Here is a 16,561-nt window from a genome sequence, read left to right on the forward strand (position 1 = left end):
CAGTTTCTGCTATCTTCTACTAATTATAATTTTATGCTATAAGGTGTAGATCCAGAGTTGTACGAGTTGACAACTTCCAAGCTAGAAACTTCCAAAGCCACCAGTAAAGTGACTGATGCATTTGCAAGGCTAATGTCTACAGTCGAGAAAGCAAGTACATCAGCAAGGTAAATTGCATTGACCGATGACATTTAATGATTCTTGAGTGCTGATATATTTTGTAAATGTGATGGATTGCCCGTCTCAAAGCTGGGTGATGAACAAGGATTAAAGTTATAGCTACCAGCAATAACCAATGATGTCTAAAGCAAAAACAATACATCCCAATCATGAAAAGCCACATCAGATGTAATTATATTCTGAGTATCCAGGAGAAATTCTCAGCAAATTTCAAAAAACCAAATCAATTACCGTAGCCTTAAAATTATTTAATATTTTTTTAAAGTCTTAACAAGATAGCATAAGGGAGTGCACAGAGTGCAGTAGAAACTGAAAGTTCAGCAAGCAAATCAGCAGAGAGTTTTTTCATATACGGTAACACTATCAGATTTGAGGTCCAAAAAATCTACATGTTCTGAATCTCGCTTTATTTATTTATTTATTTATTTATTTATTTAGTTATATTTATATACCGCCCTATTCCCTGAGGACTCAGGGCGGTTTACAGGAAATTAAAAAATCCAAAATACAAAAATTAAGAACCAAATTAAAAAATATTAAATTAACCCTGTAGTCAATTAAAAAGAACCCCAAATTAAAATTCCTCCTCAGTCTGGGCCCGAGAGCTCGAAGAGCCAGGTCTTCAGGCCCCGGCGGAATGATCGAAGGTCGGGGGCAGTTCTCAGCTCCACCGGCAGCTGGTTCCAGAGGGCAGGCGCTCCCACCGAGAAGGCCCTATCCCTGGGTGTCACCCGCCGGCAGTCTCTTACCGGCGGGACCCTGAGCAGACCCTCCCTGTGGGAGCGCACTGGGCGAAGGGCATTTGATGCCGGCAGCAGGTGTTCCCTCAGATATCCCGGACCCAGGCCATGTAGGGCTTTATAGGTGATAACCAGCACCTTGAATTTCACCCGGAGGGCAACCGGAAGCCAATGCAGCTCGCGGAGTAGAGGTGTTACATGGGAGTATCGGGAAACCCCCATTACAACTCGCGCGGCCGCATTCTGCACCAGTTGAAGCCTCCGAGTGGTCTTCAAGGGCAGCCCCATGTAGAGAGCGTTACAGTAGTCCAAACGGGAGGTCACAAGCGCATGAGTAACTGTGCGTAGGGCGTCTCGGTCCAGATAGGGACGCAACTGGCGCACCAGGCGAACCTGGGCAAAAGCCCCCCTGGTCACGGCTCCTATATGGTCTTCAAAATTGAGCCGTGAATCCAGGAGGACGCCCAAGTTGCGAGCCCTATCGACGGGGGGTAACACCTCACCCCCCATCATTAAGGATGGAATAACTTGGTTAACCCGAGATGCCGATATGCACAGCCACTCAGTCTTGGCGGGATTGAGACGAAGCCTGTTTCTCCCCATCCAGACCTGAACCGCCTCCAGGCACCGGGACATCACGGAGAGGGCATCACTGGGTTGGTTCGGGGTGGAAAGAAAAAGTTGGGTATCATCAGCGTACTGATGATACCCCACCCCAAAACCACGAATGATCTCGCCCAGCGGCTTCATATAGATGTTGAACAGGAGAGGCGAGAGAACCGACCCCTGAGGGACTCCACAAATGAGAGACCTCGGGGCGGATCTCTGCCCTCCTGTCAACACCGACTGCGAGCGGCCCTGGAGGTAGGAGGAGAACCACCGTAAAACAGTGCCTCCCACTCCCAGCCCCCTGAGACGCCGCAGTAAGATACCATGGTCGATGGTATCGAACGCCGCTGAGAGATCTAATAGGACCAGGACAGAGGAGCAACCCCTGTCCCTAGCCCTCCAGAGATCATTCACCAGCGCGACCAATGCCGTCTCCGTGCTGTGTCCGGGCCTGAAGCCCGATTGGTACGGGTCCAGATAATCAGTTTCCTCCAGGAACAGAGGGAGCTGATGCGCCACCACACTCTCAACAACCTTCGCCAGAAAGCGAAGGTTGGAGACTGGACGGTAGTTGTTTAAAACAGCCGGGTCCAAAGCAGGCTTCTTGAGAAGGGGTCTCACCACCGCCTCCTTCAAGGCGGCAGGAAAGACACCCTCCTTCAAGGAAGCAGTTATTACTGCATGGAACCAGCTTTACTCTTTTTATTTTTGCCAACCAGTAATTAAATGGATGTTTATAGCCCTATTCAGTGTGCTTGACAATCAACAGGATGTTAATGCATGTTAATGCTGGTAATGACCTATAAAGCCCTAAATGTATTTTATTTATTTTATTTATTTTAATTCCATTTATATCCCGCCCTTCTCCGAAGACTCAGGGCGGCTTACAAGCTTAGCAGTAGCCTTCATTCTATGTATATGCCTGCTTATTAGGGCTTGGGTCCGGACTATCTAAGGGAACACATCATTTTCCCATCGTCCTGTGCGCCCCCACAGGAAGGTCCTTCTCAGGGTACCGCCAGTTAATGAATGCCGGCGGGTTATTCCCAGGGGAAGGGCGTTCTCTGTGGGTGCGCCTGCCCTATAGAACCAACTACCCACAGAACCTAGGACTGCCCCCGACCTTCGCTCATTTTGCCGGGACCTGAAAACTTGGCTGTTCGATCTGTTTGGTCCAGACTGTGTGGTTGTTAATTTAACTGGGTTTTAGATTTACTCTTGGGGCTTGAATTTAATTTAATTGTTTTATTTGTTTTTAATTTTTTATATTCATGGTTTTAACTGCCCTGTAAACCGCCCTGAGTCCTACGGGAATAGGGCGGTATACAAATCCAATAAAATAAAATAAAATAAAATAAATAAATAAATAAATAAATTTTAACATTAAAATACTCAACACTCAAACATGGAAAATTTTCTGAAGCAACATTATGTTGCTAGATTGATAGGTTTGGGAAAGAGGGTATATCTATTATGCATGCTCTTATATCCTATAGATTGTGGAACTTAAAGTTTGCCTTTGAAAATACAGTCTCATTTCTAAAGATAACCTAAATATGAATACCATTTACACAGACAAATATATTCACACTCAATAAGCCAACTAAACCAATATGGTAACAATACTCTTCAAAGCAGTGGTCCTCAACCTTTGCAGCTTGGTGCCCTGGCTTGGGGGGGAGAGGGAAATGGGCTGCGTGAAGGGCAGGCTGGCATTCATGCATGCAGCCATACAGCCCTTGTGCAAGTGGTGGGCCGTGCACATGCACAAAGCTCTACTTGTGCAAGTGATGGGCTGGCACGCATGTGCATGTGTGCCCACCAGCCCACCATTCATACACGTTAAGTTGCGTGCACGCTCTCACCAGCCACTCACATGGCCCAATTCCAAATAGGCCATGGCCCAGGAGTGGGCTAGGCCCCAGGTTTTGGGGAACCCTGCTTTAAAGTATGTCCAACACTTATATTGAATTAGAACACAATAACACATGGGCATATATTCAGTTTTTCATTTGCCACCTTCCTGTAAACCCACTATATCAACTATATCCGGATTTGTGGCCCAGAAGGAAAAGGAGGAGCAGGGAAATGTGTGCGCGCACCTGTGAAAACAGGTGCGTGCATGGCGGCGGTGCTAGCACCCACGTGCATGCACTAGTGGGCCATGTGTACCTGCGGCAGCACTGGTGGCGGCACCCATGCTCGTGCGCAAACAGGCTGCTAGTGCCCACGTGATGCTGGCAGTGGCGCCAGCACTCCTGTGCATGCACAACTGGGGCCGCTAACCAGCCATTCCTGTGACCCAGTGGCCAACAGGCCGCAGCCTGGTACCGGCCCGTGGACCACAGGTTGGAAACCCCTGAAGTATAACAATTCTTTTTACAAAGAACAGTAGTCTATGTTCCAGGAAAGCAGACAATGACTTTATAACACTGCAAGTAGAATACATCCCCACTTCTACCTTGGTTATGATTTGGGAGACAGAGCAACATGCACTGTGTGTATACGGTGTAGAGTGAGGCCTCACAGCTAGCGTACTGCAGTTGTTAGATCTGGGTCAGTAAATGGGACCCAGCAACTTCATCAGTGGCTGTATGACTAGAGTGGAACTGTTGGTAGGTAAGGATACTATGCAAATATTGCCTTTGGTGAGATGGGCAGCATAGACGTTTGATAAACAAAAGTGATAATACTATTATTCAGCTAATATGAATATCATTGGTGTGCCGTTGTTGGTTTTGTGAAAAAGTCCAGACAAGAAGGACTACCAGAAACACTCGTTCTATCTTTATGGTATAAGGATATTAAGAGAACCTTGCAAGCCTGGAAGTCCTCTTCCTATCCCTCACTTTTGCTCTCCTGAAATGAGGGAAGGTTCCTTCTGGGACACTTTTGCCACCCTTCCTCTTTCAAGCTCTCATTTATCAGAAAGGCCGAGGTTCCTCCTCATGTCTCCCAAGGTCTTTCTCGGTTACCATTACATTTCAGGAACTGTGAAAGATGCCAGGATGAAAAATGTGGACTTGGGGGGCGGGGGGGGGGGCGGGCTTGTTTATTATCATATCTTACCTCCTGGCTTTCTGAATATTCCATGCAGGGCAATTACTTGTATAAATCATAAGGCAGCAGGAGTGACTCACAATCAGATGTAATTGCTAATCCTTTTCAGGAGCCTTCGTGCTCCTTTCTGTCTCCTGATGACATTCAGATCCAAAATGACTCGCTGTGCCCCTGTGCTGGTTATCGGTCTGCTGCTTCCTTCTACTATTCCACAACTGGTTTGTTAGGCTGAGAGAGAAGTTGCCCAGTGGCTTGGTGCTCAAGTGAGGAATTAAACCTGGATTTTTCTTACCTAAGCCTAAAATTAGAATTGTTGGTCCCTGACACTGATTCGTCCTGGTTGCTGTAGTGATCCAAGCAGAAAAACTCAGAAGTCAATTGTTGGATGGAAGAGGCTAGATAGCACTCCACTTATATTGCCCAGAACAGCACAGAAGACTAGAAGCAGCTCAGTTTGAACTGGGAAGGTTGTGTTCCTGGAATGAAATGCTCCAAACAGCCATTTGAAGCTCAACACAGTTCGTGCACAGACTGTTTTTCACATCCCTATTAGCACTTAACATTGCTTTGTACAATTGATTTTCTCATATCTCTATTTATACTCTTATGTGTGTGTGTGTGTGTGTTGCTTTGTACAATATGAATTGTCCTGGGAGTGCCTGGCCGTGCTTCTAGCGTCAGTTTTTCTAATATGCGGCAAAGATTTCGTTTTGAATTTTGTATAAAATTTAAGTATTTGATTTTTAATAGCAGAATATAAATCGTAACAATATGACTAGTGCTGCTATGCAAAATTTAAAAAATGACAAAAAGAAGAGGGCTGCAACTGGCTTCTGCTTGTTAATTGCTAGAATTCTTGCATTTAATTGCAAGATTAAATTCTGTCCACAATTACTGCATGTAAAATGAGGATATGCTCATCCCAGTAGTATAAAATTCATCCCTCACAAAAAATGTATTCCAAATTTCAGAAGCTGTTTCCTTAGCAACTCAAGCATTCTAAATTGCTACTATATGAAATAGTCTTGTCTCATCTCAAACACATCTGGATGATTTGGGCTGTTACCTATCTAGTATCTAGCCCAGGGGTCTTCAAACTTGACCCTTTTATGACCTGTGAACTTCAACTCCCAGAATTCCTCAGCCAGGCACACTGGCTGAGGAATTCTGGGAGCTGAAGTCCACAAGTCATAAAAGGGCCAAGTTTGAAGACCCCTGATCTAGCCAGTGTGAAATCTAACCTGGCTAGAGAGCCTCAAGCAGAAGAAAGCTAGGCTAACCTATAGATCTTATGTTACTTTAATATTGTGCCACTAGGGGGCGTGCTAGGCCTCAATTATTTGGGTCTGTTTAAAACTGTTCTTTATAAAGGCAGGAAGGTTTCCCTTCTGTCACAGAGTTCAGTGGGTTTTGGGTTTTTTTAGATCACCTATTAAAGGCTTTAGCCTTTCTTGCATTCAGACCATTCCTTGACTTCATTACTAGAACAGATACATGATAGATGGTATCCAAAAGCAGCTTTACTTGCATACTGTTTTTGTCAGTTACTTACAATGTGGGTTCTGTCTGCATTTGGAGTAACATTTACAAATTTGCTCTAGGTTGCCTGAATTTTGATCTGCTGGTCTGTTAAACTTAACAGTATTTTTCATTAAAATTACAGGGTTTTTTTCTTCTTATAGTTATCTAGATAACTTTTAAAATGTTACAGAGCAAATAATAGTGGTTCAAAATAAAGGTATGTTGAGACGAAAGGTAAGGTAAAGTCGCCAAGTTTTCTGTGATTACACATCCATATCTCTGTAGTTTACTTGGCAAGAGATATCTTGGAAGTGATCTGCCATAGCCCCTTCTGGGATGTTTTTTTTTACCTCTCAGCCTAGCTTGCAGTTCTGGTAGTCCCTAGCTATCTCCCATCCGGATACTATCAAGATCCAACACTGCTTAGTTTCTGACATTTGGTGGAGCTCTCCCTTAAGCATAGCTAGGTAGTTGAAGGAAATAGTAGGAAATAAAGGGGGGGGAATAACAAGAGGAGCATCTGAGCATAAAGTAACTAACATTTAAACGAATGGTTCCTTCCCAATTATAAGCATTAGTACGTTGCATCTGCCTTTAAGCATGATTTTTTTCTATTGTATAACCTGTTCCTACCCATAAATTTGCAATTGAACAGCCGTGAAGACTTAAAATTTATTAGATTCTATCCCCTGCTTGTTGTAGAAGAAGAATTGTAAAGGAAAATTGGAAGCTGCATAGAAACAGTTTATGGACTTTCTTTCTTGTAGCTGAGGAGCAGCTGGAATAATATACACATTTCCAGAGTTCCTAGTTGGGGAATAAATATTCATTTAGAATTAATGTTTAGCATTTAAATCAGAAACGCTGCTGAAAAAGAAAAAAATATAATTCTGTATGTTTCAAGGATCAGGAGAAAAAAAACATGTCTCGGCAGCATTCCTGATAATTTAATATTTGGCTTGGAACCGTGATGAATTAAAGCCAGGGTTGTTCATGCTACAAAAGGAATGTACAGTATGTGAGATACCAATATATTTATGTCATTTGTAGAGGAAACATGATTTGTTTATGTTCCTAAAGTAGCTAAAACTACTAAAACCTAAAATTAGGTAATTTCTCTCCCTTCCACCCACTTTTATATTGCAAACTATTCTAGGTGGAAGAGCCACTTTGGTCTAGTTAAAGCATCAGGCTAGAAATCGTGAAATTGTGAGTTCTAGTCTTGCCTTAGGCACAAAGCCAGCTGGGTTACTTTGGCCCAGTCACACACTAAGCTCTAGAAAGCAAGCAGTGACAAGCCATTTCTGAAAAAAAAACCTTGCCAAGAAAGCTGCCGTGATGGTCTCCAAGAATCAGTCAACAAGGAAAAATAGTTCTAGGGAGACCGAGTATAGCAACCCTTCTTAGAAATCAGCTTCTTGCACCCAACGGCTCTGGTAAGATAAGGGTGCTTGTTTATTTTTTTTTCCATTTTGTACTTCATTGTGGGTTGCCATAAAGGCAGAAAGGTTGGATTAAAATTGTAGCGAATACTTTACCAGTCATATTTTGCAAATTATGCTCCATTTCCTGCATTTGTCATATTTTGAGGATAATTATTTTCTCTCCAAGTGCCTTGCAAACAATTTAACAAGAGACAGTCCAAACCTGCAGGCTTAGAATCCATTCTCTGCTTCCACATTCACACACCTTCCGACATATCATAGAAAAAGGCAGAGACTCATTCTTCAAGTTCAGACTTAAAAAGGAGAATTATTTGTTGGCATTTATTATAAGATAACATACTCAACAGAATTAAACTTCCCAAGTATCAGTAATGTAATTGCTGATCTTTCGATGGAACATAGAATGTCATTTACTTCAGTTTGCAAATATATGGTGATCATTAGACCATGAATTGACCTGGAAAAGCTTATCTTTGGCAGAATTGTCCCTTTACTTTTATATAATTGTATGGAATGTACACTTATTTGCCATGCAACTAAGCATAAATATGTATTTAATAAAAAATAATACAAAGCCAGTCCTTAGTATTTTAGTTCTAAAATAAAATAAATTTCTAACACAAACTGCAGCTGATGGTGTCCTAGTGAGCCTTAGTTCTGATTTCAGTATTCTTTATCAAATTTTTGATAGTCAAGTATTATTTTTAAATAGTAGTTTTAAGCCTTTCTGAACAACAGAGTTAAGCAGAAAATACAGTTTTGACTTTCTTAGATGTCTTTCCAGCCAACCATTAGATACTCTGCCATTTATTGACTAGTTCTGTTAAGAGGCATGTTACGTATAGAAATGTTGATTCAGTATCTGTCTCGCTTAAATTGCTGCTAAGCTGAAGACACCACTTGTGTCTGAAAATGCAATATCAAATAGAAGCTTTAGAAAACAGTAACTTTTTTTAAAAAAAATCAGCTGCTGAAATGGCAAAGTTAACTAATTTCTGAACATAGGTGAGATGCAACATTTAAGAGAAATGTTAAAAAATGTGCAAGAAGAATCATGATAGGTCAGCATTAGATACAGAATTTTCTGTGCCATAAGCATTTGTAAAATCAGTATTTTTTTATATTTAACAATTGGAAAATTGGAAAATTCAACAGAATAGGTTGTCTTATCTGTATCTACAGCAGTGGCAATTTAGGAACACAGTATATGTTTATAATAATGAGTTAGCCACTTTGTCAGTTACTCATTTGCGTGCTTGTGTGAGAATGGTGTGTCGCATGTATTCTGTCAACCCAGAAGACAGTTGAAATTAAATTTCTTTTTGAACAAGTTAGATGCTGTTGCAAAGGAATTAGTATCATCACCAACTGATGGAATTATAATTATTTCTCAAGAATATACCTAACAGTAAGACAATACAATAATACAATAACAAAATGTATGTACCACAATGCCTTTATTTCTTTTGTGGTTTTGTCTAATAGTGCTCTTGTCCTTCAAGATTTGAATACCCTTTTGAAAGAAACCATCAGCAATATCAGAATGCCTCAGCTGGTTTTTGTTATAAAAAGAGCAAATTGAAAGATTAAAAGAAAATAATTCAGATGATGGGAATTGGAAATGAGTATGTCCCCCCTTATACATCTTTTTTATATTAACTTTACATTGCCAAATCAAAGAGAAATTTCACTATTCGCAAAGATTTAATTATGTTTTGTTTGTTGGATGCAATCAATGCACACACACACACACACACATATGTAGGTCTTGGCATATTCGGGTCTTTTCCCGTGTAGGATTGTGGGTGTCTTGGCGACATTTCAATGAGGTCCCACTCGTCATCTTCAGGCTGGTGTCTTCGGTTTTGTGCTTGTGCAAGCGAAGCGTGATCGGAGCTGCCGTCTCTCTATAAATACTGGTGGGGATGTGTGGGGTGCTGGCTTTGTTGCTGTAAGCGGATTGGTTGGCTGTGATGTTACATCATGATTGGTTGATGCGGTTATTGTTAGGGGATTAGTTGACTGCTTTGTAACATCCTGTGTGGTTGAGGTGCTGGCTGTGTGCTCATTAGTCCTTTGTGTTGTAACGACCTGGGTAATGGGCTGTGTGATGACATCCTGAGCTCTGTTGTAGTGATTTCCTGAGTTCTGTGTTGAAATATCCTGGGTGGTTTGCTGTGTTGTGATATCCCGGGTTTTAGCATTGTAACCTCCTGAATTCTGTGATGTAATGTCCCGAGCAGAAGGCTGTGGTGTAACATCCCGGGCTTTGGTTTGGCTTCGGGTTTGCAGTCTGGCCCTGTGTTCATGGCGTATGTCAGTTTGCTTTGTGTGGGGGTCGGGGGTGCAGCAGCTGGAGATGCCGCCGAGGTTTGGCCTCTGGATGGTGGTTGCATTTCATCTATGGGGTGGGTTTGGGTTTGAGTCTGGTGAGGGTGATTGGTGGTGGTGTCCTGTGTTGTGGGTCCGGTGTCGGTTTTCATGGCTGGGACTCGTTTGTTGACTAGGGCTAGTTTCCAGATGTCTGGTAGGCGGGAGGTATCGTCATGTTTATTCATGTTGTGGGGGTGTCTCTCTATTTCGATGGCTTCTATAATTATTCTCTTGTAGTGTTCAGTTTTGGAGATTAATTTCGTTCCTTCAAAGTCAATTTCATGTCCTGTTGCTACGAAAACATACATACATACATACATACATACATACATATATATATATATATATATATATATATATATATATATATATATATATATATACACACACACATACATACATATATACACATACATATACATACATATATACATATATATACATATATATAGGCTGAAACAGGACATAAATCGCTCCTTCCAGCGCGATTTAAAAACTTATTTATTTGAACAATCTGGCCTGGTCTGATGGGTTTGGGGTTGGATTTAGTTTTAACACACTTTTATTATTGTATTATATTGGGCATAATTATTTAATTCTTTTAAACTCTTTTTTAACTTTTGTATTTACATTTTGATATTTATTGCCCTGTACACCGCCCTGAGTCATTCGGGAGAAGGGCGGTATAAAAATTTAATAAATAATAATAATAATAAGATTTGTCCCGTGTTTGGACCTAAGCCAGTACGTTCTAAATACTTAACAAACATTTAACACATATCTCCCTTGCTCCTCAGCTAACAAAGAGAGAGAGAGAGTCTGTGGCCTAAGGGTTAAAACAACTGCTTAAGATGCAATCAGCCCAGGTTCGAATCTCAGAAGGGTATGGCTGACTGATGAGAACAAATAAGTTTGAAATGATCATATCTGTCTCCCTTTATTCTTTGTTAGCAAGCCAAAAAAAATTACACACACACACACACACACACATTATTTATATATATATATATATATATATATATATATATATATATATATATATATACGCACACATATACGTATATATATATATATATATATCCATATATATATATACACACACACACATATACATATACACGTACAGTATATACATGCAAGTATGTTAATAGATGAAAACACTAAAAAAAACTGAGAAGACCCCTCATTTGTACACTTCTGTTTCAAAATTTGTAAATAAGATGAGCAAAAATGCTCATCTTTTTTAATGTTAAATAGATACATGATTTTAGTTAAATAAATGTACCGACAGTACTGACAAAGCTCTGCTGCTGGTCTATGCTGTTTCATTACGACAAATAAAAAGTTAAAGAAGAGATACTAAATTGTATGGAACCAAAGAAAGACCTGGTTTTGAAATATTTTTGGATAAGCTTTTCAAAATTACTGTAGAATATTTGAGCAAAAATAGAATTGTCACATTGTGGCCTAAGGTGGTTTCTCTTAAACCCTCTCTTGAGATCTTTGGCCCTGATTATCATTTCATCTGCTTGTTCATATTTTTGTTCCCCAAGCTGCATCCTAATAGGTCAGTGATACTGCATGCCAGATAATGCGCCAGGTAGCCATCTTGCCTCACAGAGACCCAAACAGCTGCTCTTCTGAATTAGTTAATCTCATTTTGATGTTCTTAGACACACATAACTTCCTATTGCTCAGTGAAGTGTGTCATGGGAGTATAGCCATTGTTAATAATACAGATAATTAAATAAATCCATGTGCATATTTTTTTAAAAAACAACATTTTCTTGAAGTGAGTAGCTAGAACAAGCAAGATTATTAGTAAAATATAAACATGAGTGACAATTGTTCTGCAGCAAATCAGGGCAAAAATAGCCTCCAAACCTCTATGTTGATTAATAACTACTAATCACATATATATTTGCTTACTTGGTACTAAGAACATCATTGCATTTTTAATGACATTCTAAAAATAAAAATGCATCATTCTCTTAAATATTGAAGAAAATGCATTAAAGCCATATAAAAAGTAATATGCACCTTTACTAGAAATGATTATAGAATGTTTCTAACTAGTTAATAAATTGTGATTTAAATCAGTGTTTCTCAACCTTGACATCCTTAAAATATATGGACTTGTGGAGATGAGTTCCACTTACCTTGAAGTTGCCAAGGTTGAGAAGCACAGATCTAAATCGTTAAATTAAATTTCCCTTATTAGTAATTTAAATTAACATGATAGAAATCAAATCCATCATACTGGTGGCACATGGGATTAATAAAAGAATAATTGAGTAAGACCAAATGTACAAGGCGGCACATATTATATTATTCTCCCAAAAAGTGTTGCAAGCAAAAAGATTGGTTCCAGTTTAGATGAAGTGCAAGTAGCAGCTGACAAATTGACCTATTTCATGAAATCCAGTTTTCTTCATTCTTGATTGTTTACCATCTTGTGTGTTGAACTAGAATCCCCTTACTCCTACCCCAACTATTACATGAAGATGTTTACTAGCTGGTAAGAGTAGGTAGGTTATTTCAAAGTTTGCAGTTTTAAAAAATAAATAGCTATATTTATATAGAACAAGTTGTGATCTTGTTAGGTCCTTGAAAAACATGGACAAAAACAAACAAACAAGAAAATGTGTTACTTTGTAGCTAAATTCCAGCTTTTGAATGAGTTAAACTTATCATTCAAGGAAAGTGTGTTTGGCACCAAAATTGGAGAGGAAATTAAAACCTGGATCAGATGAATGAAAAACAGCTATTTTGATACCTTTAGTACTTGAATTTTATGAAGGAGGCAAATGAGATGAATAAAGATTGTTGTGTAATGCACCATATATACTTGTGTGTAAGCCCTTCCATGGATAAGCCAGTGCTTAAATTTTTAACCAAAATACTATGACAAAATGTGCCATCTACTGATAAGACAACCCTTGAAATTTTCATGTTTTAATTTTCACACTTAGCTTATCCACGGGTAGCACATTTTTCATTGTATTTTGGTTTATCCACAAGTATATACAGAGTATAGTGGCACTTTTAAAAAGTATTGCTGTAAATACTTGAGAAGCTTGTTTGCAGATAAGCTGAACCCAACCTAAATATCTCCATTTTAGGGGATTTTTTATATCCTATTCCAAAAGATTTTTTTTTACTGGAAGAGGTTTAAGCAGAGTTCACAGAGAAGTTGATGGAACTTTTAAATGTAAAACTCTTGAAGGATCTACTACTTTTTTCCTTCAATGTATTTATGAAAAATAGATTCTCAGGACTCAGTATAACTTATACTAAATATTGAAAAACAGACCAAAGAGTGTACAAAAATAGATTTTAGTAATTGGAGGGGGTCAAGCTGAAATTGTACTATCTAGTATGGTATAATGCGGTTCTCAGTTTTTCCCTTCTTATAGCAATTACTACTCTATCAAAGAAACCTTGATAGAAGGCCTACTTTTTCCAAAAAGAGTTGTATATTTACAAACGACCAATTATTATATTTATCACTTAACAGCAGCCTTTATGAAAGCTCTGCAGCTACCTTGCAGTAGGTCCAGAACAAAAGTAGGAAAGGGATTGTGCAACACGCTGCATTGCATACTATTTTATTTATGCTTCCCACTCCCCAGAATTCATTCTGCTTCTCAAGCCTTACACATGTCTCTGGACACTCTCATCACCAAAGATCGGAGTCTGGTGCAACTTGGCTTAAGCCAACTCCACTCTTCTGCTCTTCATCTCGGGCGATGAAATCTTGGAAATCTCAGAGCTTATTTTGTAAACCTTCATTTGACTTTTTAAAAAGTATTATTACCTCAGTAGTAGTGTCTTTTTGTCTTTTTTTCTTGTGTTAACCTACTGCTTTTATCATTATTAAACATATCTGCTTTTGTACTGGCAGGCAAATAAAAGAGATCTAAAAAAATGCCCGTAAAGTGTTCCCACTCCCAAAGAATAATATTAGCCATTAAAATCTGCAAAAAGCATTATGAACAAAGAGTGTATAGTAGTTGTCACTTTCCTCCTTCAATTTGTTCTGCCAGCAGCAAGATCTGACTGCTGGCCTAGCGATGGATTCTACTGCAAATCAGGGCTGTTTCCAGAGGAGGGGAGGTCCCGGGGCTTATGGAGCGAAGGAACTGGTGGCCACGGCAGCAGCATGCTCCAGGAGCGAAAAGAAGCAAGGCCTCTTTAAGGAAACGGTGGAAGAGACAAGATTAGGAAAAGGAAAGGAGGCAAGGTTGTTGTGCAGGAATACAAGCTAATATGAGGGCTAATCCACATGAAGCTCCGTTTCCATCTGTCCTGTTTGCCATCGTTCGCTCCCTAGAGACTAAAATGGACGATCTGAAACTTGAGCTGAGCACAAACAAGGAGTGTATATCGGAGGTGGTGACCCTTTGAGAGCTGTATGCAAAGAAATTTCGTTTTGATGTATGCCGATTGGTGTACATTCAAAGTGACAATAAAGTTGTTATTATTATTATTAGTGAGATTTTGGCTCTGCAAATATTTTAAACAAATATAAATTATACTTTTGTATTGCAGGAATATATTTACACTTTGGTATTGCTATTCGAAAGAACCCTGTTCTTAAAAGAGGACTGCTAAGTCTATATTGTCAGCAGAGTATGCAAACTTAAATTGCCACTATGGAAATCTCATGGTACTCAAGTACATGTATGCATTTCTGGTTAAATTAAGCAGATTCATAGATCTTTTGCATATATATTTGTGAACATTGCACAGTTGAGGTTACCCCAACATATACAAGTGTGCAACGTTCACAAATATATATGATATGAATCTGCTTAATTTAACCACCAATGTACGACAATATGTGATTATACTTAGGTCTTCTTCACTTGAAGGAATGGGTTAAGTGTATTTATACCTTCGTCTGCCTGCTTATTCTGGTCAGAATGATGAGCAATAGAGAATGGCAAACTTGAGATCAGGCCTTGATTTATGAATATACTACCGTATTTTCCGGCGTATAAGACGACCTGGCGTATAAGAGGACCCCCTACTTTTAAGAAGATTTTCAAGGTTTTGTCTTATACGCCGGAAAATACTTACATGCCCTGCCCGTCGCAGAGGAGGCGAAGGCCAGACTGGCCCCGCCGGCCCTCCCGCTGCTCCCGCGCTTCTGCCGGCCCCCGAGGCGCAGCGTTTCCCAAGCGGCAGGCAGTGCCGGAGGGCAGCCGCCACCCCGCCACGGCCGGCGCCCCTTCTGCTTCCCCCCCCCAGGCCTTGAACTTCTCCCATTGGGCGCAGGGCGGGGCAGCTCCGCCCGCTGCCTCTTTTTTAGAATTCGTGCGCTTCCCTCTCACTGTCGGCCGAGGCATGCTCGGCCCGGGCTCCCGGTCCCTCTTCCCAGCCGGCTTCCCGCCCTGCCCCTCATGGAGCTGGACTGGGCGTGCAGCCTCTCGGTGTGGCTGCTTTTCCTGGGCAGCCTGGCGGTGCGGCTCCTGCGCTCGGACCTGTTGCTGGGAAACTTGCCAAACCGGGAGAGCGACTGCCGTGCCCACGCCCCGCCTGGGACACCGCGCCTGCCTGCCTCTTAAAGTGCCCACCCTGCATCCCTCTGGCCAAGGCAAAGGCGGCTGATGAGGACACCGACCTCGCTCCACGGGCGGCGGGAAGAGCTGCCACGTCTGGGGACTCCTCCTCCTCCTTCCCCCCTCCCGCCTCACGAAACGGCCTCTTAGTCCGGCGCGCAGCTCCGATCCTGGCTGCCTGCTGGCTCGTCTCGGTTGCGCTGATGCGCCCAAGCGGCTGCTTCTCCCGTCCTCGGCGGCTCGCGCTCCTAGTTGCAGCGCATTGGAGTAAGCGCCGGCAGAGGCTGCTCTTCGGTCACCCGCTGGGAAACTTGCCAAACCGGGAGAGCGACTGCCGCGCCCACGCCCCGCCTGGGACGCCGCGCCTGCCTGCCTCTTAAAGTGCCCACCCTGCATCCCTCTGGCCAAGGCAAAGGCGGCTGATGAGGACACCGACCTCGCTCCACGGGCGGCGGGAAGAGCTGCCACGTCTGGGGACTCCTCCTTCTCCTTCCCCCCTCCCGCCGCCCTCTCGCCTCACGAAATGGCCTCTTAGTCCGGCGCGCAGCTCCGATCCCGGCCACCAGGCTAGCTCGTCTCCGACACCACCGCCCGGCGGAAGCGCATCCCCGCGGGGAGGGAGAGCAGTGCTGGTGACAGGTGAGTCCGGCAGGCGCGAGGCCCTCCCCTCGGGCCAAGAGCCAACGGGCAGCGCCGCCTTTGCGTGGGGAGAGCCGCCCAACGCTCCCGCCCAGCCGTGTCCCGGAGCCACGCCGGAGTTAGCTCAGTTGCGTGGGGCGGCCCTGCTTTGCAAGAACGGGGACGCTTGACTGATTTTTTTTCCGGCGTATAAGACGACCCGGCGTATAATACGACCCCCCAACTTTTGAGAAGATTTTCAGGGGGTAAAAAGTCGTCTTATACGCCGGAAAATACGGTATGCCCTGTACTATAAAGAGAGATCAATTCCAAAAGGAAATTTAAGGTCTCTCTGTGTTTAGTGAGGCATGTGATAGTAGGAAACAAATTTAAAATTAAGAGTGAGTATAAACAGACTGCTTGTTCTTCATGCAGTTCCATTTGAACAGTG

At 42.0% G+C, this 16,561-nt stretch overlaps 1 protein-coding gene across 4 annotated transcripts in view; it reads left to right on the forward strand.

Annotated features, from left to right (window-relative positions):
• Positions 1–16,561, forward strand: part of AFTPH (aftiphilin) — a 42,738-nt gene that overhangs the window by 24,307 nt on the left and 1,870 nt on the right. For all 4 annotated transcript variants that reach the window (XR_014490757.1, XR_014490758.1, XM_083348871.1 and 1 more), the window contains one exon: positions 44–167. Coding sequence is in view for 2 of the 4 variants with exons in the window: in XM_083348871.1 (XP_083204997.1) it covers positions 44–167 (124 nt within the window). In the remaining 2 variants the exon portion in view is untranslated. The remainder of the gene's footprint in view (positions 1–43; positions 168–16,561) is intronic.

This window comes from Vipera ursinii (genome assembly GCF_947247035.1).
Source record: "Vipera ursinii genome assembly, chromosome: 1".
Classification (NCBI taxonomy): domain Eukaryota; kingdom Metazoa; phylum Chordata; class Lepidosauria; order Squamata; family Viperidae; genus Vipera; species Vipera ursinii.